The sequence below is a fragment of the Dreissena polymorpha genome, chromosome 3 (assembly GCF_020536995.1).
Source record: "Dreissena polymorpha isolate Duluth1 chromosome 3, UMN_Dpol_1.0, whole genome shotgun sequence".
Lineage (NCBI taxonomy): Eukaryota > Metazoa > Mollusca > Bivalvia > Myida > Dreissenidae > Dreissena > Dreissena polymorpha.
In genome coordinates this window covers 145,016,707-145,041,058 of record NC_068357.1, presented here as the reverse complement: position 1 = coordinate 145,041,058, position 24,352 = coordinate 145,016,707, and the positions used below count along the sequence as shown (strand labels likewise).

The 24,352-nt window shown below is 35.3% G+C and overlaps 1 protein-coding gene across 1 annotated transcript; it reads left to right on the top strand.

The window, feature by feature from the left end:
- Window positions 1–13,624: 13,624 nt before the first annotated feature.
- On the top strand, window positions 13,625–19,718 carry LOC127872666 (uncharacterized). Its single transcript, XM_052415996.1, has 6 exons — window positions 13,625–13,754; window positions 15,239–15,577; window positions 16,155–16,316; window positions 17,356–17,359; window positions 17,682–17,772; window positions 17,888–19,718. Exons 1-6 carry the CDS (start codon window positions 13,740–13,742, stop codon window positions 19,551–19,553), a joined length of 2,277 nt encoding a protein of 758 aa, XP_052271956.1. The 5' UTR covers window positions 13,625–13,739; the 3' UTR covers window positions 19,554–19,718.
- The last annotated feature ends 4,634 nt before the right edge of the window (window positions 19,719–24,352 follow it).

The following is a 24,352-nucleotide window of genomic DNA, read 5'->3' as shown; positions in this document are numbered from 1 at the left end:
CTTCCTTGCACGATAGGTCGTCAAATATCGTACTACATCGATTCTGCACTAAATAAACAAATTAGAAAAAAAAAATATGTTTTGATTATGTTTTGTTTTTATACAAAACATCATTTGTTTTTATACAAAACCAGAAAGTTTCACGTATTTGCCCAGTCCCTGTGATCTTTACCCTGTGATCAGTTGTGGATCAGTTATTAATTAAAACAATTAGCTTTGAATTATTGGCAATAAATGTTGTAATAAATGTAATTGGCACAAATGCAGTACTTATTTACACTAATTTACACAAGAAATCCCTACTATGCAAGATATTCTTAAAACAAAAATATATAAATTGATCCGTAAAATAACTTCTCCGCCCATAAGCGAAAAAAAATGCATCACATACTAGTCGCCGCCCTCCAGGGCGACGCCAATTAAGATATGTTAAAAGTAGAAATAATCAAACGCATGTTATTGAACATGGATATTCTTAAGGGAAAAATATGACACAGGATAGTGCATTATTAGTTTCTCAGAGAAATACTGATTCGGTAATACCCTTTACAGTTTGTTTAACACATCAATTCCTCATATTGCTAAAACGGTCGCCGTGGTGTAAAGGATATGGTATCAACCTATTGAGGTTACGGGTCTCGATCCCTACTGTGAGAGCGTTCTTTAGATCTCCCCAATGACACCAAGTACTGGTTCTATGCCCAATAAACTGACTCAAGAGCGTTACAAATAAGTAGTAAGTACTTTTAATGCAATTGAGCTAAAATAAATATGTTTCAACTAAAAACAAAAACTAATATTGCTAAAATTGTATAATCACACTGGGATTTGTTTAAATTATCTGTCAAAGGAAAATGTGAAATACCTTCATTCATTAAAGCCTATGTTGGCCTTTAAACGACCTTATAATTTGCGTAACGGTCTTGTGAAATGTTCAGTGTCTCGTAGCAGTACTCACATACATTTATCTGGTAAATATAACCGATTAAGACTGCAAATGTTTTAACATATATTCAACCTTCGATAGTATTACTAGTGCTACTGGTTTATTTTATGATTAACACCATGATGTTGAGTGTACTTCACTTAATGTTATATGGCTAATAGTATGTAAAAGTTGTTATAAACAATACGGCGGACAAACTAATCAAAATGTATCCTACATAATTCATAACCAAGAACTGTTCAATAAATCCTTATTCACACGTTGCTTTGCATTTGGATCTATCCACAATAATTGCACTTTAGCTATTTTCTCTTGTATGTTGAAAACAATCTAGACCGCTAATGCTAAAAATCACATACATTGGTTACATGAGTTAAAAAGATTGATTCCAAACGGTCTTAATAATAAAATTCCTTATGACATGTAGAACATAATTAAAATTCACATTTACATTTGATGTTTGCCTAGTAAAATGTTTTTGTAAAAAAATTATATAAGAATCATTGAAATAATCTTTATGTCAATATCTCGACAAAAAAAGAAGCCTAATTGTTCTATTGTGTTTCAGAAAATGGAAATTAATTATACATAGCATGAAAATGAGATGCTTAAGCATTAGTACTCATTTTTCCGGCCACGGAGATAAATATGTATTATACATATCCATTAAAGCACTAATTAAGTAAACATATGTGATGATAATGTATGCCACAATCATAACGAGTATGAGTATACAAAGACCAATAAATCGGATGGCAATACCAAATTGCCCTATAATTTTTTTTAAATGCAGGATACACATTTTTGTTGTGTTTAGATTATTTGACACTATTTAGAAGACGATACAGTTTGCTGAATTTATCAAGTGTAATATTTCAATACAAAAAAAAGATTAAGTTTTTAGAAGATTAACGTATGATTTCTAATAAAATAGTCCCCCAAAAGCTAAAATAGAAATGTTCTACTGGTTAATTTGTGCTATTGTAATAACGATTTTCTAACATTACATCTACAGAATAAAGAATCAGAGTTTTTGTGCGTGATTAACAAGAAGTGCATTTGTCGCATTCCTTCTCTTTTATCTTCTCATTTTACCTTCGCCTGTGGTCCCGTCTAGGTGATTCTCTCCAGCTGCCAACAGGCCTTGCAAATCAGCTTAGCATTTGCATCCAAGTCTATGCGCAAGATGTTTCTATAACGCCATTTCTTCCTTTTTTCTTAGGGTCTCCGTGTGAGAGATTGCTTTGTCGTATTTGATGTAGGCTTGCGAAGGACGCGGCTTATCCATCGCCAACGTTTACGAATGATGTCTTCTTCTACAGGCTACTGATAGATAAAGCAGCATCATCCTCCAGCGCCTCGCTAGCTGAGATAAGATGGGCTTTGTTGTTTAATGCTTTAGTCATGAAAACTTTGCTCGTCTCTCTGTGATACAACACAGTCTATCTGAGGTGTCCTCTACAATATTATGCTTATCTTGAATGTATTGTTGGGTGTGTGAGAGAAAATCCAGGTCGTCGGCAAAGTCGAGGTCATCCAACTGTTTCCCGAGTACCGACGACTGGATTCCGTGTTTTGCTTCTGGTCCGTCAGGTCTTTAGGACCCAGTCTTTTGGCTTCAGAAACAGGAAAGGGTGATAAAGCAACCTTTCCTCATTCCGTTTTTCACGTCGACGTCGTCGGTGGGCTGTCGGTCATAGACGATTCTGCATGTCAACCCTTCATAAGATTTCCTGATGATATTTGTGATCTTTTCTGGAACTCCGTAGTAAGGGTATCACGTTTAAACGTTTAAACGATGGCGTTTCGTGTTTTGCTCAAAAACGTTTACAAAAACAGTAAACGTTTAAACGACAGTCAATGTCAACAGAATCCATTTTAGTTCATTACATTACGATGTTGCAAAACTCATTAAGGTTCATGGGGGGGGGGGATAAAATTCATTAAAAATTCGCTTTGGTTTTTCTTCATTCAATGTGGTACAATATGGTCAAACTATATATCATTTTAAAGCTAAAGACGGATAGAATAACATAAACACATTTTTGACATTCAATTTTTGTGTGCTTTATTCATATTTTGGTTTAAAACCAATACATTTTTACACTAATTTACAAAATCTCAATCTAAAGTTAGGAAGGATATGCACTACCTTAAGTTGAATAAATACAAAGCTATATACATATACAAGGTCAAGTTAGCAACATTTCACAGAAAATTATTGTCATAAAACAACAAATGAGTTTTTATTCAACTGCCTATTTTGGATAAATTTCCTAAACAAAGTTCTAAAAATAACTAAAACGTAACTACTTTTTAAAAATCCAGGTATGGTGGATAGTAAGAGTCACAATTCTTTTTCAAAGGCTTAACAATTTTGTTATTTACCTCTCAACCAAATTGCAAATTTAAACCATCTAAAATTGAAATAGATTGCAGACGACATATACAATTGTAAAGAATTATAAAGAAATTGGCAAACCGATTGATTTTATATTTCGATTACTTCTACCCATTTTGAAAGCGTGGCCCTCGTTGGCTCCGTTGAAAAACGTGCAAAACAAATCGGTCGAAACCACGTGCAGTAGTGAGAAAACCGGGTATGTGTATACACATACCTGAGAAAACACAAACATATTTTGACAGTTGGTTCGCAACTAGTAAAACAACTATTAACATTAATCAGCAAGAGATCGCACTCAATAACAGAAATGACCACGTAGAGATATCATCACTTACCCTATTTCAAATATTTTCCAGCTGAAAATTGTCCCCCACACGTCTTTTTTAGTTTATTTGTATTGTTTTTTCTGGAGCCGAAGTGCATCTCACAGAATATCCATCTAACTTCCGTTGTTTTCACTTTCGTTATTAAAAACTTTGTTTAAAAGAATTATTTCTCCTTTTATATTGTTAAAGCGATGTGTTATTATATATTATCAATAGAATAGTATACCGTGATGAATTTAACGGAGTTACGTATCGATCTTTCTGTCAGTCTGTAAGCGTACTATTTTATGCGCAATAATATAAATATGGTGATTCGACAACAATTGTAAACATTGGTGAAATGCTTCTTACATAGTTATTCTTTTGAGTGTTTATGAGGTCTGATCGTGCAGTTTGCAAACATCAACGGAAATATTACAATCCAATGCATTTGTCATCGTCAACCGTTTGGAATGTCAATTAGGCGATGAGTTAGTTTTTAGCATGTTTCTTTCTATGTTATGAATTTACAAATGGCTGCCCCCATGGTGATGAAATGACATGTGTTCGAGTTTTGATATTTCTAGATATGTAAACTTTTTTTACTATTTAAGCGTAACTTGCCCTCGTCAATGTCGATATTATTCACTAGTTATATAATTTTCCGCCGAAATACGTGGAATAAACATGATTCAGATTTTTGAAAATAATGTATATTTTAGTGTTAAAATCGCTTTGTATTTTGATTGATTTTGTGGATGGTATGATACGTTGATGTAAAAAATTGGTAGCAGTTTGAAGGAAAAACATCCTTTAAAGCATATATGTATACATTTTCAATGTGGCACTCTTCCTTTAGTCAAATTTGAGTTCAATGCTTGGGGTCCCACATTTTTCAAAATGAAGCCTCTACATGAACCTTAAAAGCTGCTGAAAAAGACTCGTATTTGTATCACGTGCGCCAGATGACCCTTATTCACAGTACCGTAGACATAACAATACACCTGTACGACCTAGACGTCTTGAATATTTAACCCGCATCGGCACGAAGTGCTCGGGAAAAGTTTCCCGCTATTTCTTGCATGATCATGCCCCTAATCGTCTTGAACATTCAACGCGCGTCGGCATGAAGTGCATGAGGAAAATTTCCCGCAGTTTATTCATCGGCATTCATTGACGATGCGAACAGCATCGTCCAAGGTTTGATAATCACCCTAAAAAAAATTCACAATGGCGGCCTTTGTAAAAGACCGAGCCAGTCCGATTGAGATAACTCGATTTTTCAGTAACTTCCCTTTTGCATACGCCACTGCGTAGGAGCATTGATAACATTCTCCTAGCAGAGTTGTCGTTCGTGTTTCAACATTCAACAATGGCCGCCTTAATGAGAGTCTCGATTCAAAACTTTCTTACTGCATACAAGGGCTTGTTTCGCTATTTAGAAGCTGTCATTTAGGATATATGAATTATTTATTCACTAAATCTCCGCTTATGACAACAATAGTTGGAATTCGAAGGATATATACTCGATGTGAATGAAGGACTTTCTGGATCGTAACAGCTTGACACGGCAAAACCTGATTACTGGTATTTTTAGTTATCAATATAAGTCACATTGTGCTTTATAAATTGTATTCAAGCATTTTGCGACTTATTGAATGACTATGATACCCGATATCAACATTTCATCGGGGATTTGCAGATCACCAAGCTGTCCTGAGATTCAACATTGATTTCAAACTCTTTACTGGTTAGTACTCTTTCATAGTGTTAGTACTTTTTATCATTTTAAAGTTAAATGAACTGTGTCACAGTAAAAGAAACATTAAGCGATTGTGGCCAGTTTGGATCTAGATCAGCCTGCAGTCGCTTGAAAGCTGTTTTCTTAAAAGCGTTTTTCTGACAATAACAAATAATTTTATTGGATACTGATTTGACTGCGCTTTTCCTGTGACCTGGCTCAAATAATAGAATTGTCATTAATCAAATTATTTATTTCGAACATTAATCAATTGTTTTTCTTGTTCCTCGGGATCAATGACTCCAGCACTTTCCTGTTGAGAATTGAATACTGCTAAAGGCGATGCTAGGGGGCGTGAGAGATGTTGCACCTTCCAGTATCGCTTGATTGTTCATTGTCAGCCCGGGTACTACGTACATGTACCCCGGGTACTCTTAAGTATACTTACATGTATCCCGGGTACGGTAAATATACTAAAATGTACCCGGGAAATTTAACCCTAAATCAGTTGTTGTCGACTATTTTTTTGTAATAATTATATATACACATCAGGGCTTAACACTTACTTTTTTTCAACTAGCCCGTTCGGGCTAGTAAATGCAGAAAATACTAGCCCTGACCAATCTTTCATGTGCCCTGACCCAAGTATTATAAAAACCTTTATATTTATCATTCAACTTGTATTTTCTTGTGCTTGGAGATGCGCAATTATGATTAAATCATTCTTATTAGCTTGCCTTACTATATAATGCTATTGAATTCAATATTCATCTATTTAAGACAACTATTTGTAATCTTCACGCCATTTCTGGAGAAATTTTCTTGTTTTTTTATTTCCTCATACTTTCTCTTACTTTCCTCCTTCCCTTTTCTTTTCGTATCCGAGGAACCCCCATGCCCACCCGTAAAGCCAAACTTAAACAACGACATGAACGTTAAAACCTTTTTTACATAGATTGCCGGGTTACCGTCTTAAAAGAAATGGTAAGTGAATCTTAGCAAAATAAATAACGTGTTACGGTAGTTGTAACAATTGTACAGGGTTAACTCTCTACTAAAAGCCGGGATCGACCATTAATATTAGTTTTGCTAATTGAATTGCGTAAAAATATTGTCAAAACATTTCTAATCTAAATAAAGTCTCTATCTTCCTCTAAATGGATTTATTAATCGTCTAAAGGATGGAATAACTTTTCCATAATGACAACAAATTAAAATTATTTAAAATTGATAAATAACTATTAATTTTATAGTTACTTTGTGTTAATGTCGAGTTTTATACCTTCATCATTCCGGACGATCCTGGGCGATCCCGGCTTTTAGTTTCAAACGTATTTTCATTGAGAAAACACGTCACTTCGAGGAAACCAATCAAAAACCGTTTAAAATAGGTACTATCGTGTTTTACCAGGAAAACCGCCGGGGATTTTCTGAATTGTCGGCCTCTTTTTGATTGCAATCAGGGGGTTCCGAATCTATTTCGAGATACGATCCGTTCGTTGTCTCCGAACTCACTCTGGGATTTAATTGCCATCTGATCGTACTGTATAAAGATTTTTGCATCTTTGAAAAGCTTATTTAAAACGCAGTTTATTGATATAGAACATATAATCCCGCCCAAAATACACACAACCGGTCGGGCATGTTCCTGGGACATTGGATAGCCCGGACCAAGGTACAGGCAGTGAATGTCGTTCGGACGTGCCTTAGTGTTAAGCCCTGCACATTTATGTCAATTTTCTGTAGAATGGCCTCTATATTATCGGAACAGATACTCAAAAAGCATGTTGATGCAGTGTTTTTTGAAGTGTGTTTAAGATAATCAGTTGCGCGTTTTACGACATCGGATTTTGAGCGCGAATACAACTCGGGTACAGTCTAATATGGACCGAGTACAATTCCGTTTGTTTACCGTACCTGGGGTACATGTAAGTATACTTAGAGTACCCAGGGTACATGTAAGTATACTTAAGAGTACCCAGGGTACATGTAAGTAGTACCAGAGCCGACAATGACCAATCGAGCTCCATTATCCCTCATGAACCGACTCAAAAAACCGAGTCGGCAATATTTGACTTAATTTTTGGTTTGGTTTCTCTCGAGGGATCGAAAATTTCAGAATCTTCCTAAAAGCCCTACGGGTTTGATCCCCAGAAGCGACATTGAAAACTAGCATACTTTGTTATCTAAAAGGCTCCTAAACCTGATATACAATGATAATGTGAATTTTCTCTCACATGATGTTCATCAGTTATATTATATAAAAACTTACAGCAGTAGTAAACAACTGGACAATAATTAATGAACGCATCTTTCATTTGTCTTTGACACTTTGATTTTGACATGGCTTAGATTTAAATATGTGACTGGACTTTACCAGCACTCTTGTAACAGAGCTAAAGTTTAAATGTACCATTGAAGATCACCTAAATCCAGATTTGCTATTATAGACGTGTGGAACGTTTTAAGGGTGTGACAAGTTACCAAAAATTGGTCATTACTAAGAGGCCACAACTGATCTATGACTGTATTAAAACAAGAAAAATCAGTGCCTGATTTAGATTTCCTTAGATAGTTCAATAAAAACTAAATTCATAAGCCTGGTAACAGTTTAACGGTAATGCTACCAATGTGTCACACCAGGGCCTTGAATTTGATATCTAGGACATGCATGGTCATTTCTTTATGCAATCAGGACACAAAATTGTATTTTAAGTCCTTAATTGACCTGGCTATAGTTCTCAGATTATTATAAGCTCAATCAGTATATTTATATCATTATTTATGCTAAATGTGTATTGTAAACATATACACAATCATGCAGTTACATGATAGCAATAAATAATATCAAAGCTACCCATACTATAAAGGTCATTGACAAAGCCTATGGTCAAAATGTGAACACATTGAGTGTAATCGCCCTCTCGTGCCAGCAAAAACAACACGTTGACAGGTTGTCATTTTTGACAGTTCTACTTTCACTTTCATTTTGTGATATCAAACTATTAACAATTATATGGCTGAGAAAAATATCGCCATTGCTTTTTATGCCCCCGGTAGGGTGGCCTATATCAGTTGAACTGTCAGTCAGTCAGTCAGTGTGTCAGTCTGTCCGTCCGTCCGAAAACTTTAATGGCCATAATTTTTTTAATATTGCACATAGCAACTTGATATTTGGCATACATGTGCATCTCATGGAGCTGCACATTTTCAGTTGTGATAGGTGAAGGTGAAGGTCATCCTTCAAGGTCAAATTTCAAATATTAAGAGTCTGTCTGTCTGTCCGAAAACTTTAACATTGGCCATAACTTTTTCAATATTGGCGTGCATGCGTATCCCGTAGAGCTGCACATATTGATTGGTGAAAGGTCAAGGTCATCCTTCAAGGTCAAGGTCAAAGGTCAAATTTTGCAATATTGAAGATAGCAACTCCATATTCGGCATGCATGTGTATGTCATGGAGCTGCACATTTTGAGTGGTGAAAGGTCAAGGTCATCCTTCAAGGTCAAAGGTAAAATATATGGCTTCAAAGCAGCAGGGGGCATTGTGTTTCACAAACACAGCTCTTGTTTAATATATTTTCTGCACATTTATTCAAAAAACTTACATCAATACACGATTTTCTTCGTTAATTCAATCATTCTTGACAGACTTGGGTACATATTTCGCTAACATTTTGACGCGCGTAGGTAGGACCGCATTACCGCTTCCGAAATGTGTATTCATACTATTGCCTTCGAGGAACTTATCTGATGTTTGACGGAAAGGGCCGAAAATGTGCGAGTGTGGGTCAAGTTCCCCACAGGTACTACTTTCCCGTTCCCCCAATTTTTTTTCCGTACCTAAAATTTTTCGTACCCAATTTTTTTTTCGTACCCTTTTTTTTTTTATCCCCAATTTTTTGTTCGTACCCAAATTTTTTTCGGTCCCAATTTTTTTGTTCCCAAATATTTTTTCGTACCCAAATATTTTTTCGTACCCAAATTTGTTTTCATGCCCAAATTTTTTTCGCAAAATTTTTTAACCAATTTTTTTTTTCGTACTAACATGCACAATTGTGGTGATTGTGGTGATGTAGATAAACTTAACTTGATGCTTTTATATCCATCCTCTCAAAAGCATCGTCACACCAGTACTGTCAGTACTTTGATTTTTAATTTAATGAACAGATACTCGTTTTGATGTACATCTTGTTAAGTAAAACAATAAAAACAATTAACACCGGTGTACTCTTATTGAAGAAATGTGGAATAAATATTAGTTCATCTTTGTTACAAAATATAACGGCATGTAAGTAGAAAACGCGTAACCCAATGGTTAGACAACGACGAGAACAGTTGGTTTTAATATGACGTCATTGTGCAAATGGGTTATGAACTAAATATAACTTCCGGAAATAATCGCTACTTTCAGTTTGTTAATGTGATGGCACTGAGGCTTTTAAAACGGACGTATGGATACCGTTTAAACGGTATCGTTTCGTTTATTTCATTTCGTTTAAACGTTTAGAAAAATCTGTAAACGTGATACCCTTACTCCGTAGTGGTAGTGTGTCCGATGTCTCCAGAGGGACAAACGGTCAACGCTATCAAATGCCTTCTCAAAGTCGAGGAAGTTGTTCTCCTAACAAACTTCACATAAAAACAAAATCTTCTTAATTACGTCTAAATGGATGCGCAAAATCAATTCCGGATGTCTGATATTCGAATACTATAGCGATATACGTTAAGATTGGCATTATATTGGCATAATCGAAATCTGGAGTCATCATTTCTTAATTAAGTAGATGTATTGAACATTCTTTTTCAAGAATTTTATAAATCATTAAGTATACTTACAATTCACAAGAAAAGAAAATCACCAGTATTAGGCATAGTATTAGCGTGTTCGTAAAAAGGGTGATTGCCCTTCTCTTACATCAAGATATTCTTATAAAACACATTTGTGTTCATTAAAAATAAATAGGTTCAGTCAGATAAACTCCGTTACATTCATTATAAGTAACAGTTGTGTTTTACATATTTGCTATGTCATTGTGGTTTTAAATTAAACTCAATCATATATCAATCAGTATTCAGCTTTTGATTGGTTTCGACTGTTTGTTAAAAGGTTCTTTACTTTCGACGTTGGACACTCTAAATGTTGCTGTTAAAGCCACACAACTTATTTGGCATAGTAAATTTAAGTATACGTAAGAAACATATTTTATCTATGCTAATTAGAATATATCTGGTGGTGACGAGGTATAAATCCGTCTTTTTTGCGCTTTAAAACTTAAAAATAATCGCCTTTGTAGAAGTGGACGTATACGTCTAGAAATCCTATTTTCGGTTTTTAAAGCAGTACCGTTTGAAAAATAATAAATTACTTGCTAACAAGGCTGTAGATTTAATTTGATCTATGCCAATTAGAATAAATATGATGGTAACAAGGTAGAAATCCGTCTTTTTGCGCTTTAAAACTAAAAAATAATTGCGTTTGTCGAAATGGACATATACGTCCAGAAATCCTACTTTCGGTAATAAAAGCGGTACCGTTTGAGAAATAATAAATCACTTGCTAACTAGGCTATATATTTAATTGTTTCTATGTCACTTTGAATATATCTGGTGATTACAAGGTAGAAATCCGTCTTTTTGCGCTTTAAAACTTTAAAATAATCGCGTTTGTCAAAATGGACGTATACGTCTAGAAATCCTACTTTCTGTTTTAAAAGCGGTACCGTTTGAAAACTAATAAATTACTTGCTAACTAGGATATAGATTTAATGACAATTTTGCTCACTTTCAATTGCGTCTATATGTATTTATTAACATGTATTTCATTTCAAGGTCAGAGGCAAGGTGTGTGGCTTTAATAAGTAGCTAACTTACTATTATCAATACTTGCGCACTTAAATAGCGCAATATACTGCGATATATTGCTTGGTTAACAGCTCTGAAAACGTAACTGCGGTGTGAAAGCACATCTGATGCTGACATGTTAGTCTTAACCGCAAGTACATGAAACATTTGTACGCCATAGTAACTGGAGACAGGATAACATCAAAGGTCAATGATATTTATATTCCTGTGTTGATTTATTATGTGCCTCGAAACAAAACAATATATGTCATCATCAATCATATATATCCTTATAGTTTAATTACATTGATTTAAAGTTGCACGTTTTTCAAAATTATTTTCAAGAAAAAGCTTACGTCTGTTATTTTTGTCTTTACTGGGGGACATATTGTGTTTGCCTTGTCTGTTTGTTGGTTTATTGGTTTGTTGGTTTGTTGGTTTGTTTAAGTCAAACTTTAACATTGGCCATAAGTTTTGCAATATTGAAGATAGCAACTTTGGCATGCATGTGTACCTCATAGAGCTGCACATTTTGAGTGGTGAAATGTCAAGGTCAGGGTCATCCTTCAAGATCAAAGGTCAAATATATGGAGGGAACACATCTTGTTTGTTAGGTTTTCGCCGTTTTAACAGCATTACAGTCATATCATGATAGTTACTTAGCAAATTTAACCCTGAAAAGCTTTACATGTCTTATCGGTGCGCCAGTTTGAAGTGCACGCACAGTATATGACCATTGCCCAACGTGAACAGAGGTATGGTTAATATCCGTAGAAGTATGTTTGCATCCAAAACATACAAAAAATTACGAGGCCGGAGTAGGATTCCCTTGCCTAATTTCCGGATAGTCCAACGATCCACAAACGAATCTTTCCGAAACCGGAAAATTATCCATATGATTATATATATATTGTGGTTTATAGCATATTATTAACAGCTTGGGACTGCCTTAATTGCAAGCATTATCAATGTCGCCCATTTTAAAGAGTGAGTGCCCCCGGTTAATCTGTCCCAGCATGATAATATGTGTGTTGTCTCAAAAACTGTTTGGCACGAATACCCATGACCATATCTCCCCGGATATTTTCCCACGGGATGCAGCCGAGGACATTATTCCTCCGGACAAAATACTCGTGGTTAAGAATGGCTCACAAGACACAGCGATGAAAAAGTACCCCCCCCCCCCCCCTGCCCGGTTCTGTCTTAGGCAATAAGGTTTTGATCATCAGGTTTAAAATTTGACGGAGTCTAAGAAAAATGGAGACTTATGTTGAAACTGTAATCTGGTGTAATATGTAAAAGATTTATTGAAATAAAATGTTGATAAAATACATTAAACTTTAAACCTTTAGTATGCTGTTATGTGCAAATTATGAATGGAAATAACAAAAAGACTAATGGAATATATTGTAAGTTACCACTGCAATGAGCTGCTATGTTTTGATCATTAATTAAAATAGTATTTTATCAATAAGTCGGAAGGACGAACAGACTAATATATGTCACTCCGAGATCGATGTTAATTTTATGCACTTTAATTCATAGATGGTGTACTGTCTACGCGTTGTTAATCAACCCATAAACGACACCATTCAAGTCTATGCGGCGACACTCCAGATGCGGCGACAATTAAGTACATAATAAAATGCGATAAGCTAACATACAAACTTGTCATACTGCTTATATTAGATAAAAGTGTCATTTTGTAATATTTTTTCTAATAATGTATTTATGTCCATTTTCAACTGCAATGTGCCCAATAAAGACCGAATATCTGTAAAATGATTCTTCTTTCATTTAGTTTGGCCACACAGTGTGTAGCTCTTATAACGTTTCAATCTATCAATCATGTCGATGTATTTCCTTCAAATACCAATTGGTTCATATACGTCAATGTGAATCGTGTTTCTTTTTTTTTCTCATTTGTGAATACTTAATTTTTGTTGTTTTCATATGTTATACTTTGTTAATGGTTCATTGCCAATTTAAAGTACGTAGCTTTAGTTCCCGTCTCAAGGCTGAAATATGATTTATAAGGATAACACATTTTCGGACAGAATATAACACTTATTTTAATTATATCAAATAATCAGTCTTATAATTAAGTTTTGAAATACTTAATATATTTGAAAGTAAATTCTGTATGAATCAAAGTGAACAATGTAAGCATTTAAATAACGCTCTTAAAATAAAAAGAAACAACAACTGTTAATTTAATTGTGCACACAAAAAAACGTTATATTTTTTTTTTCTTATATGTGCATACATAATAACGATGTGTGTTTATAACATAATCGTGAAATCGTATTAATTCTGTATTCTCAAGTTCAACCTCTTTACATATTCAAACAGGGCTATGCCGCTGGAATATAGATGGGCAAGGGTTGTACCATGCGTTATAGTTCACGTAGAGAGTATATATAAATAGGACCTTTCGCCAGACCTCAAGCCGTTAAAGGTCGTCGTCTGGAAAACGACGGAATTCTTTCAACTATCGGCATGGGGTTGTTGCAAGTAAGTGGTTGTTCTATTACAATATATTTGCAACGAGCAAATCTAATTACACTCGTAAAGTGTATACAGTAAAATATATTGTAATTAACGCGTATAATCAAACAAATTAAATACAATTGTCCAATTTAAAAACAAATACGTTATGTCACTAATTTTACAAAATATATAAAGATTTATAGTATAAAGTAATCACAACTGGGGTTAAGTTAAATGAGTTTTGAAAACGGAATTTCTTTATAAAAAAAGTTTGTGGACGACGGAATTAGAAGTAAATCTTGGTTGACCATGTACGATTTTACTAAGACATGAAAGTTCTTTAATGACGAGGGGATATTTTAGAAGGCATTTAAATATTCGGTTATTGGTTTGTTAAAAACCAATTGTCCACGTCGGGTAACGAAGACCGGTTAGATGTTGCTAAAATGTTACAATAAATCGTATACATATGTTACAAACCATATTTGCATGTACGATTTGTATAATAATTAAGATAATCAAGAAATGCATTTATGAATTTAATGATAAAATGTGTATAATATAATTTCTCATAAGTAGATGCGTTATTTGATTTAGAAAAAAATACATTTACAAATGAAATAGCCGGTGCAGTTTTAGTAATACTAAGTAATGTAAAAGGTCTGTTAATATAAAGTGCATTTGTATAATTTTGTAATCAAGTGTATACCCTTTCTGATATAAATATACCACATATAAGCATACAATTATAAACGCGACTTTTAAAAATAAGCAGACCTTGACAGTAACAAGTGTCAAACACGTTGTTTACTGTAGGATTGAAATTGAAACAGTAATACAACAATGGACATATAGGAAAATAAATTGTTATTCGTTTTCTATGATCTCATCAAAACTTGAAACGAATGGCGATGTAGTAATCATAACCGGGCGGAAATATGTGGGTTGCAATATATATGTTTAAATATACTTAACTTTGTTTTTCTTTGAAAGTTACGTAAGACACACCAGCTTGTTAACTTGTTAATTACATAGCTGTATATAAAATGTATAACGTTTCTGCAATAGAAGATATTTCAGAAGATGACATGCCATTGAATACATTGTATGATAATATGTTTCTTTTGTTGTTATTCAGAATAACTCGGGTTTAAACACGTTGTTTGATTCATAAAAAATGTTGCAAGCAACATGAACGTTTGTCATATTTCAAAGGTCCTATCAGCGTACCAGGTTGTAAGTTGTTGTTCACGCGTTGTTAGTTAGTAGTTCAGGTTGGAAGTTGAAGAATTTATTGAGAAAAGTAATACAAATTTATATTTTGTTTTTTATGCAAATGATTTGACTTGTACGTATTATATGTAATATTCCTGGGGCATCACGTTCAATTCTCAAATAAGGGGTTTAAATACCAACATCCCAGCAACAAAGTGTATTCTCGGGAAATGAAAATGTTCGGAGGACACCCATTTGCTTTTAATATTGTATTTTATTATACATATTTTCAGAAAATCGCGCTGGTCTTGTGTGTATCGGCTATTACATATGCTGACCCGCTCGGAAATTTCTTGCCTCCAGAGCTCGCTGACTGTGTAAACAGACTTACACCTTTAGCGAACGGCACGGGTCCTGTGGCCTCAGTATCCGCTCTGAATATCAAATATCGAAAACATGATGGCGTAGAGATAGCAATCGACGCTGGCACCGAAGTTCCCCAACTTGAAACACCAGAAGACGTACATCTGTATTGTATCCAGCAGTTCGTATGGAAAGCGGACATGGTACAGTGGAAGGACTACAACATCACGAAGAAGGACAAAGACTTTATCAATGGCCTACTTGAATCCGTACGCTTAACCGTTTTTTACGACCTTAGTTCTTTTATTTTATTCAAATACTTGAAAGTTTGAGTGACACTCGTTTTCTTATAGAGGTGATCGTTTGCATAATTAAACTACTAAAAAACCTGCATCAATTAATTGCAATTGTCACATGAATAAAATCAGTTCGTAAGATAAACTATACATGAGCAAAAGTTCTTATAGTAACTAAGGGTTATTTCTATTATTCCATAAATCATAAGTTCAATATTCGCTCTATGTGTTATTTGAATATGATTTTAAGATGCTACTTATTAAAGAACATTTATAAAAAATACAATCAGTGTACTTATCTTGTGCCGACAAGTAGAACAAGATTGGGGTTGATATTTGTTGCTGTTGTTTTTTTAGTCAATATACCTTTCTGAAAAGATGGTTATATCGAGGACATTTTATTTATCGCTCGTGGCAAGGAACACCACTGTGTATTATTTAAAATAAGCATCCAGGACCTTGTATTCTATTTTTTCTGACTTTCATTTAAATATATTGTGTTGTCTACTGTAATTTAATATTGATTTTAAAATATTTCTCGTTGAATTAGATGATGAAACCAACAGGGACAAAACAGTCAAGAAGCAAGCGCCAGGCCGGTGGTCCAGGTGGTATGTTTTCGCCGACAGGTTTCCGCGTCCGACGAGAAATTAGGCGGATATCCGACGGAAGAAGAAATGCATATTTCGGAGTAGTGCGCATGTTGAAAATGGTAGGGATATAAAAGCATGTTACCCTATATTAAATGACCACTTGCGATCAAACTAACGGATATTATACCGTTTATCGCCGCAATTTCGTCTAAAAAACAACAAAGAGTGTGTAAGCATTAAAATAAGCATTACATGTTGGACAAGACTATTGCCAAGCAATAAACGTCCCTTACCGGCTCCACCATTATCAGAAATTCCACCATTGTCAGGATATTATTTTTTGTTGCCATAGGAACCAAAATTTTTGACGTAGGAACAAAATGAAATGACGTGCAAAATGTCCATATTGCCATCTATCCATGTTTCAAGTTTCATTAAAAAAATATGAAGAACTTTTAAAGTTATCGCAGGATCCAGAAAACCACCATTTTTAGCAGTATTTCTAGTCTATTTGTTGCCATAGCAACCAGAATTTATGACATAGGAACAAAATGAAATGACGTGCATAATGTCCATATTGCCATCTATCCATGTTTCAAGTGTCATGAAAAATTATGAAGAACTTTAAAAGTTATCGCAGGATCCAGAAAACCACCATTTTCAGCAGTATTTCTAGTCTATTTGTAACCATAGCAACCATAATTTTTGACGTAATAACAAAATGAAATAACGTGCATAATTTCCATATTACAATCTATCCATGTTTTCAGTTTCATTAAAAAAATATGAAGAACTTTAAAAGTTATCGCAGGATCCACAAAACCACCATTTTCAGCAGTATTTCTAGTATATTTGTTGCCATAACAACAAGAATTTTTACGTAGGAACAAAATGAAATGACGTGCATAATGTGCATATTGCCATCTATCCATGTTTCAAGTTTCACGAAAAAATATGAAGAACTTTAAAAGTTATCGCAGGATCCAAAAAAAACAACATTTCCAGCGGTATTTCTAGTCTATTTGTTGCCATAGCAACCATAATTTTTGACGAAAGAACAAAATGAAATGACGTGCATTATGTCCATATTGCCATATATCCGTGTTTTAAGTTTCATGAAAAAATATTTAGAACTTTAAAAGTTATCGCAGGATCCAGAAAAGTGTGACAGACTTCTTAGACTGATGGACTGACGGACACACAGAGCGCAAACTATGAGTCCCCTCCGGTGAAACCGGTAGGGGACTTAAAACTAAGAAGGCGGAACAACTGATTATTTAGCGACTTGTAAAATAAGGCATCGCATACATCTTGAATAATTGTAATTCATCCTTGGAATATCTTGCAAACGACAACTATGGATGTTTCTACTTTTCTTCTTGTTCAACAAGTTTTTATGAACATTTTTATAAAGAAAAGCAATGACCTTATTTTTTTTGCATTAACGATAATATTTCTATTTGTATGTTGACATGATATTTCAGACACGTTCGCCAGACTTCATCGGGGCATTGTACTTAACTCCGCCCACCAGGGTCCAAACTTTTTGGGATGGCACAGAGTCTACCTAGCCATGTACGAAACGTAAAAAGTTTATATCTTAATGAAATTCTGGAATTAAGCCTTGTTAAGTATGTCACAACAATGCAAAAAAGAGTTGTCTGTGCATTTTGGAATTATTTTGTTAAAGGTTCGAGGAAGCAATAAGACGAATTGACAGACGACTTTCACTGCCGTACTGGGATTCAACGCTTGACTTCGACATGGTCAATCCGGTAAACACAATTTTGTTCTCACCGGCGTTCTTTGGAAACGGTGACGGAATGGTAATCACGGGACCCTTTGCCAACTGGCAAACACCTATTGGTCCCTTGACTAGAAATATAGGTGGCACAAGTCGACTGATGTCAAAACAGGTAATCGCAGCGATCATGACCCGATGTAGGACAATAGAAATTAACCGATTTACTGCTTTACCTCAGTTCGACCTTGAATTAGCCCACGGTGGTCCTCACTCGTGGGTAGGTGGACAATTTAGTGGTCTGGCGACAGCAGCCTTCGATCCAATATTTTTTCTCCACCACGCATTTATAGACTATATCTGGGAAATGTTCCGTATTCACCAAGTCAGAGACTGTGGCATTAACCCGGAATTTGACTATCCAGACCTATCTCCTCTACATGCAGCACTAAGGCCAATGGACGGATTTCCAGGTTACATGAATATTGACGGTTATCGAGGCTACTGGACGCGATTCTGGTATAGATACGAACGTTCTCCCATGTGCCCATGCGGTTCTCCATATTTAACATGCCATCCGACCCGTGGCGTGTGCGTGTCACGTGAACGTATGCTTGCTCCCGACGAAGGAGCTCCGGGTGCTTTTGGTGCAATGGCCTACTCTGCTGCTGGAACGGCAGCATCCCCACGAGCAGCTCGAGCAAGAGCTCAGGTCGCAACCCTCGACGTCGGTCCAGTATTCGATGCGCCTCCCCCTGAACCAAGGACGCAGGCGGCTCAGACAAGCATGGCCGCAATGGGAGCTTTTAGACGAAAGAAGAGGGCCGTACCGCAACAAAATGTAGCGCCTTTCCAATCTGTAGGTGATTATACAAATCAGCAAAATATTATGCAACCACTTGCAATAGGAGAACAATTTCTTGCCCGAGAATCCGATGGTCGAACATCAGACGCTATGGGAATTGCCAGCGGTTTGTCTACAGGGCAAAGCGTCGATAAGGTTATGCAAGATGTTTACTCAGGACATGCATTTCCAGTCGCAGAACCGATGTCACTGCTCCCCGTTCCAGTGTGGGACACACAAGATTCATATCTAGAAACTCCTAGCTCTTACATTTCCAACTCATCGGCTTCTGACTGGCTTTTTGTTCCTGTTCAAGTGACATACAACGCTATTGGTGCCGACAACTCTGCCAAGACGCCGAGTATGAAGTGTCTGCCATCGGATGCAACGTCGACTCATATTAAAGTGTCCGCACAAGGCCTAAATTATCTGGGAGAAAACACAGACTACGCGGTGGTGGAAAACAGCAAAACTCTTCCTTCCGCCCACGCCATTGTCGCCATACGGGCTCCAGTGGTCGGACCGTCTATATCCATGGTAACTGCAAGTCACGGATGCGGGCTTATGTGCAAACCAATGTGCATAAACACCGAGACCGGCACGTTGCAGTACAAACCATGTACGGGAATACTGTGGATCAAACCAGAAGATGCAACAGCATACGTCCGATCCCACGACGAGGCTGCGGAAAGCCTTGCAAAAGGTGGGGCAAATTTCCCAATAATGTTCCAGTGTCACAAGGACAGCCAGTCTCCTTTGAATAAGCTATAAACCACTACAATGTTGTTCTTTGTATATTCAGAGTTCAACATGAAAATAATAAATAAAAAACGTCCGTTATTCTCCCTCCTGTTTTAAACCTGTAAAATAAGAACATTACAATACATATTATTTAATGAAATCGCTTCCTTTGAATTGTTTGGGCTTGGTGTATGTTATTCATATGGATTCAAATTACAAAATTACGAAATAAATAAATGTTGTCTTTGTAATTTCCTCTAGTCATGAACATACACGGTTTCCAGATGACTGTTCACAAAAACAAATAGTAAAACAAAACAAAAATCTCAATATGTTATAGACAAATAAAGGATGGCATATTTTTGAACGACTGCATTCGGAAGCATTATCAACTATTTGACTTCAATCAATAGGTCTTTTTACATGTACATGCCATACATAGTCTTTTTGGCACGTAAAACCAATTAATATACATATCTTGTTAAGTCTAGCAAATAACAAAGTGGACACTTTATTGCGATATTATTTAGTCAGTCGATATAGTTTAGCAGCAAGTACCTATATATCACGATAACTTATCAAAGAACCACGAAATGGCTTGTTGATTTTAAGGTTACGTTTTAATCATGTTATATTAATATCTGGTGTTTTTTTTTAATAATAGTAGATATAAACAGTATGTTTCGCTTGACATAGTTTCACTGATATTATATTATTTACCGTTTCTTAAAGCCCTAATTCCGCTTATTTAATATTCGATGACACGCACGCACTTATGTATTGTTCATAATCTTTTTTGGCATTGAAAACGCCAAGCATTGACATGACATCGTTTATAATTATACTACATCTCTGTAGATTTATAATGTAGGCTTTAAAATTCGTGTTCATATAAAATCTTAACACGTATTTGAATATTATTAGATGAACGACCATAAAAGGGGCCTTTTCACAGATTTTGGCACTTATGAAGTTTGTCATTAAATGCTTTATCTTGATAAATGTTAACATTAGATATAAAAAGCTCCAGTCAAAAAATCAAGAATAAGATTTAAAAAAGAAAAAAAAGGTAACCCCTCAGCCACTGACCCCTGGAGTCATGGAGTAAAAAGTCTCCCACTTAGACCACTCGGCCATCCTTCCGGATATAACTACTTGTGTATTTTATACTGCATATAACCAATCCTCGTAGTTTCACAAAATATAAGGACAACAACAGAACTCTCCAAATTAAATAATTCGTTTCGCGTTCCAACTTTTAATTTATTTTCGGTATTTTAAATCGTCAAAAGATGCATATAATGGCTATTTTAGAGCATGGTAAATGTTCAGTATTACTGTTTCCTCACAAATATCATAACTAACACGAAAATTTGCGAATCTGAAACAACTTTTTTCAATTTTGTCAATTTACATTAACGTGAAAAGGCCCCTTTAAAGTTATTTCGAAATTCGTGCAAACTTTGCGGGGATATCACATACAAGTCACGGTCAACGAGCGCACATCTAAACTGTATTTAGTTACAATTATTGCGTTATTTCTAATAGCAATATATTCAATGTGTTTTTTACTTTCGTTAACTATTGTACGTGAATATCTTCGATGGAACGAAACAGTATTGTTGGTGTTGTTTACTCTCTCGTTTAAGCGATGTGGCACATATTAATTGTCGAAATCGTCTTGACATAAGCAAAAGCTAGGGATGAAATCGACTACGTTTCCAGTATAAATGTTCATTCAATTCAGCTATGCTCTCCATTTCTACCAATTGGAGACAATAAGCACAATATATTACGCCTTTTTTAAAAACTAGGAAATTCCCACGGCGTAATCACGAGTGATGTCCCATTTTCACTTCCGGCGACACATTGATTGTTTCGAGCATTTCAAAAATTATTAACTGGCATACTAAATATGTAATAAGAAAACCTAAGCAAAAGAAACAACGTGTAAAAGTTCAAGTCTTTAAATGAATTAATGTAGTAGAAATTCATTTATAAATCGTTTTATTTGATCAAATATTTCGTATAACGATTTTGTGATCTGAATACAGTTCCTTGCCGGAATAGGCTTAGCTTGAACTTAGTAAGATATACAATATGAACGAATATGATAATAGGTACTACCTAATTTAAGGGCAAAAGCTTATTTCATAACCATGTAATATAATAAAAATTTAGACATTATTGTGTACAAACATTATAATTGTTTCAATACAACAAATAATTCATGCAAACAATACAATATTTTGTTTTGCTGGATGAAGCGTTTTACATCTGCCAAGCTTTTAAATATAATAAAATGGAAATGTGAGTTTATTGAGCCTTTAGAATTAAAAGATAGTTCGGTGGCTGAGGCGTAGTGGATATGGTGTCTGCTTAGCGACTGGGAGGTCTCGGTATTGATCCTTGGAGTAGACGCGTTCTTTAGATCACCCTTTAGAAACCAAATCATAATCATATGAGCTTAGTTATATGTCAGTTATTGTCTTCTCTATGCTTAGCCGCTAGAAAAAGCATGAAAATAATGTTAATATATTTAGTAGATATATACAAACGTATATCGTAATGTATGGCGCTACAAAACACTTCACATAAATATTTGAACGTAAAAGAATAGTAACACAATACATAATACTAAATAACTGTCATCAACTTACACGAATTTGTACGTACATGTGCTAGCAAAGTGATAATGTATTTTGAAAAACTGTGTAATCAATGAATTATGTAATAAGCCATTCAGTGCATGTATGAAAAACAAGTATAATAGAGCATAGTATGCAGTTTGTTCAATACAATATCGTAAAATTGTATTACCTTTAAAATAATAAACAATTCTGCTTGTGTACCAACGTATTATACATTTATCATGGAGCAACAAGTTAAAGCCAAATTATGTATTTCAGAATTAACAGGAAATCATATTACTGAATTAATTAAAGAAGCTTGTTGCTACTGTACACTGTCATACTTAAAATGATCACAACACAGTGGTCTAGGTACTAATTCTGTTTACAAACTTGTCGCAAGTTTGTATTACTAGTTTCACATTAATTTGCAGGCACTGGTCGACATACATAATAAATGTTCATGGTAACAATTGTCCTCAAATCGCTTAATTGTCTTGTCTAATGTATTTTAATATTGATTTTAAAACAATTCTTGTTGAATTAGATGATGATAACAACAGGGACAAAACAGTCAAGAAGCAAGCGCCAGGCCGGTGGTCCAGGTGGTATGTCTCCGCCGACAGGTTTCCGCGTCCGACGAGAAATTAGGCGGATATCCGACGGAAGAAGAAATGCATATTTCGGAGTAGTGCGCATGTTGAAAATGGTAGGGATATAAAAGCATGTTACCCTATATTAAATGACCACTTGCGATCAAACTAACGGATATTATACCGTTTATCGCCGCAATTTCGTCTAAAAAACAACAAAGAGTGTGTAAGCATTAAAATAAGCATTACATGTTAGACAAGACTATTGCCAAGCAATAAACGTCCTTTACCGGCTCCACCATTGTCAGAAATTCCACCATTGTCAGGATATTATTTTTTGGTTGCCATAGGAACCAAAATTTTTGACGTAGGAACAAAATGAAATGACGTGCAAAATGTCCATATTGCCATCTATCCATGTTTCCAGTTTCAATAAAAAAATATGAAGAACTTTTAAAGTTATCGCAGGATCCAGAAAACCACCATTTTCAGCAGTATTTCTAGTCTATTTGTTGCCATAGCAACCAGAAATTTTGATGTAGGAACAAAATGAAATCACGTGCATAATGTCCATATTGCCATCTATCCATGTTTCAAGTTTCATGAAAAAATATGAAGAACTTTAAAAGTTATCGCAGGATCTAAAAAAACACCATTTCCAGCAATATTTTTGGTCTATTTGTTGCCATAGCAACCATATTTTTTTTATGTAAAAAACAAAATGAAATGACGTGCATTATGTCCATATTGCCATCTATCCATGTTTCAAGTTTCATGAAAAAATATTTAGAACTTTGAAAGTTATCGCAGGTTCCAGAAAAGTGTGACAGACTCACAGACTGATGGACTGACGGACACACAGAGCGCAAACTATGAGTCCCCTCCGGTGAAACTAAGAAGGCGGAACAACTGATTATTTAGCGACTTGTAAAATAAGGCATCGCATTCATCTTGAATAATTGTAATTCATCCTTGGAATATCTTGCAAACGACAACTATGAATTTTTTCTACTTTTCTTCTTGTTCAACAAGTTTTTATGAACATTTTTATAAAGAAAAGCAATGACCTCCTCATTTTTTTTTGCATAAACGATAATATTTCTATTTGTATGTTGACATGATATTTCAGAATGGACAGTATGACACGTTCGCCAGTCTTCATCGGGGCATTGTACTTAACTCCACCCACCAGGGTCCAAACATTCTTGGGTGGCACAGAGTCAACCTAGCCATGTACGAAACGTAAAAAGTTCATATCTTAATAAAATATCTGGAATTAAGCCTTGTTAAGTATGTCACAACAATGCAAAAAAAAGAGCTGTCTATGCATTTTGGAATTATTTTGTTAAAGGTTCGAGGAAGCAATAAGACGAATTGACAGACGACTTTCACTGCCGTACTGGGATTCAACGCTTGACTTCGACAAGGACAATCCGGTAAACACAATTTTGTTCTCACCAGCGTTCTTTGGAAACGGTGACGGAATGGTAATCACGGGACCCTTTGCCAACTGGCCAACACCTTTTGGTCCCTTGACAAGAAATATAGGTGGCACAAGTCGACTGATGTCAATACAGGTAATCGCAGCGATCATGACCCGATGTAG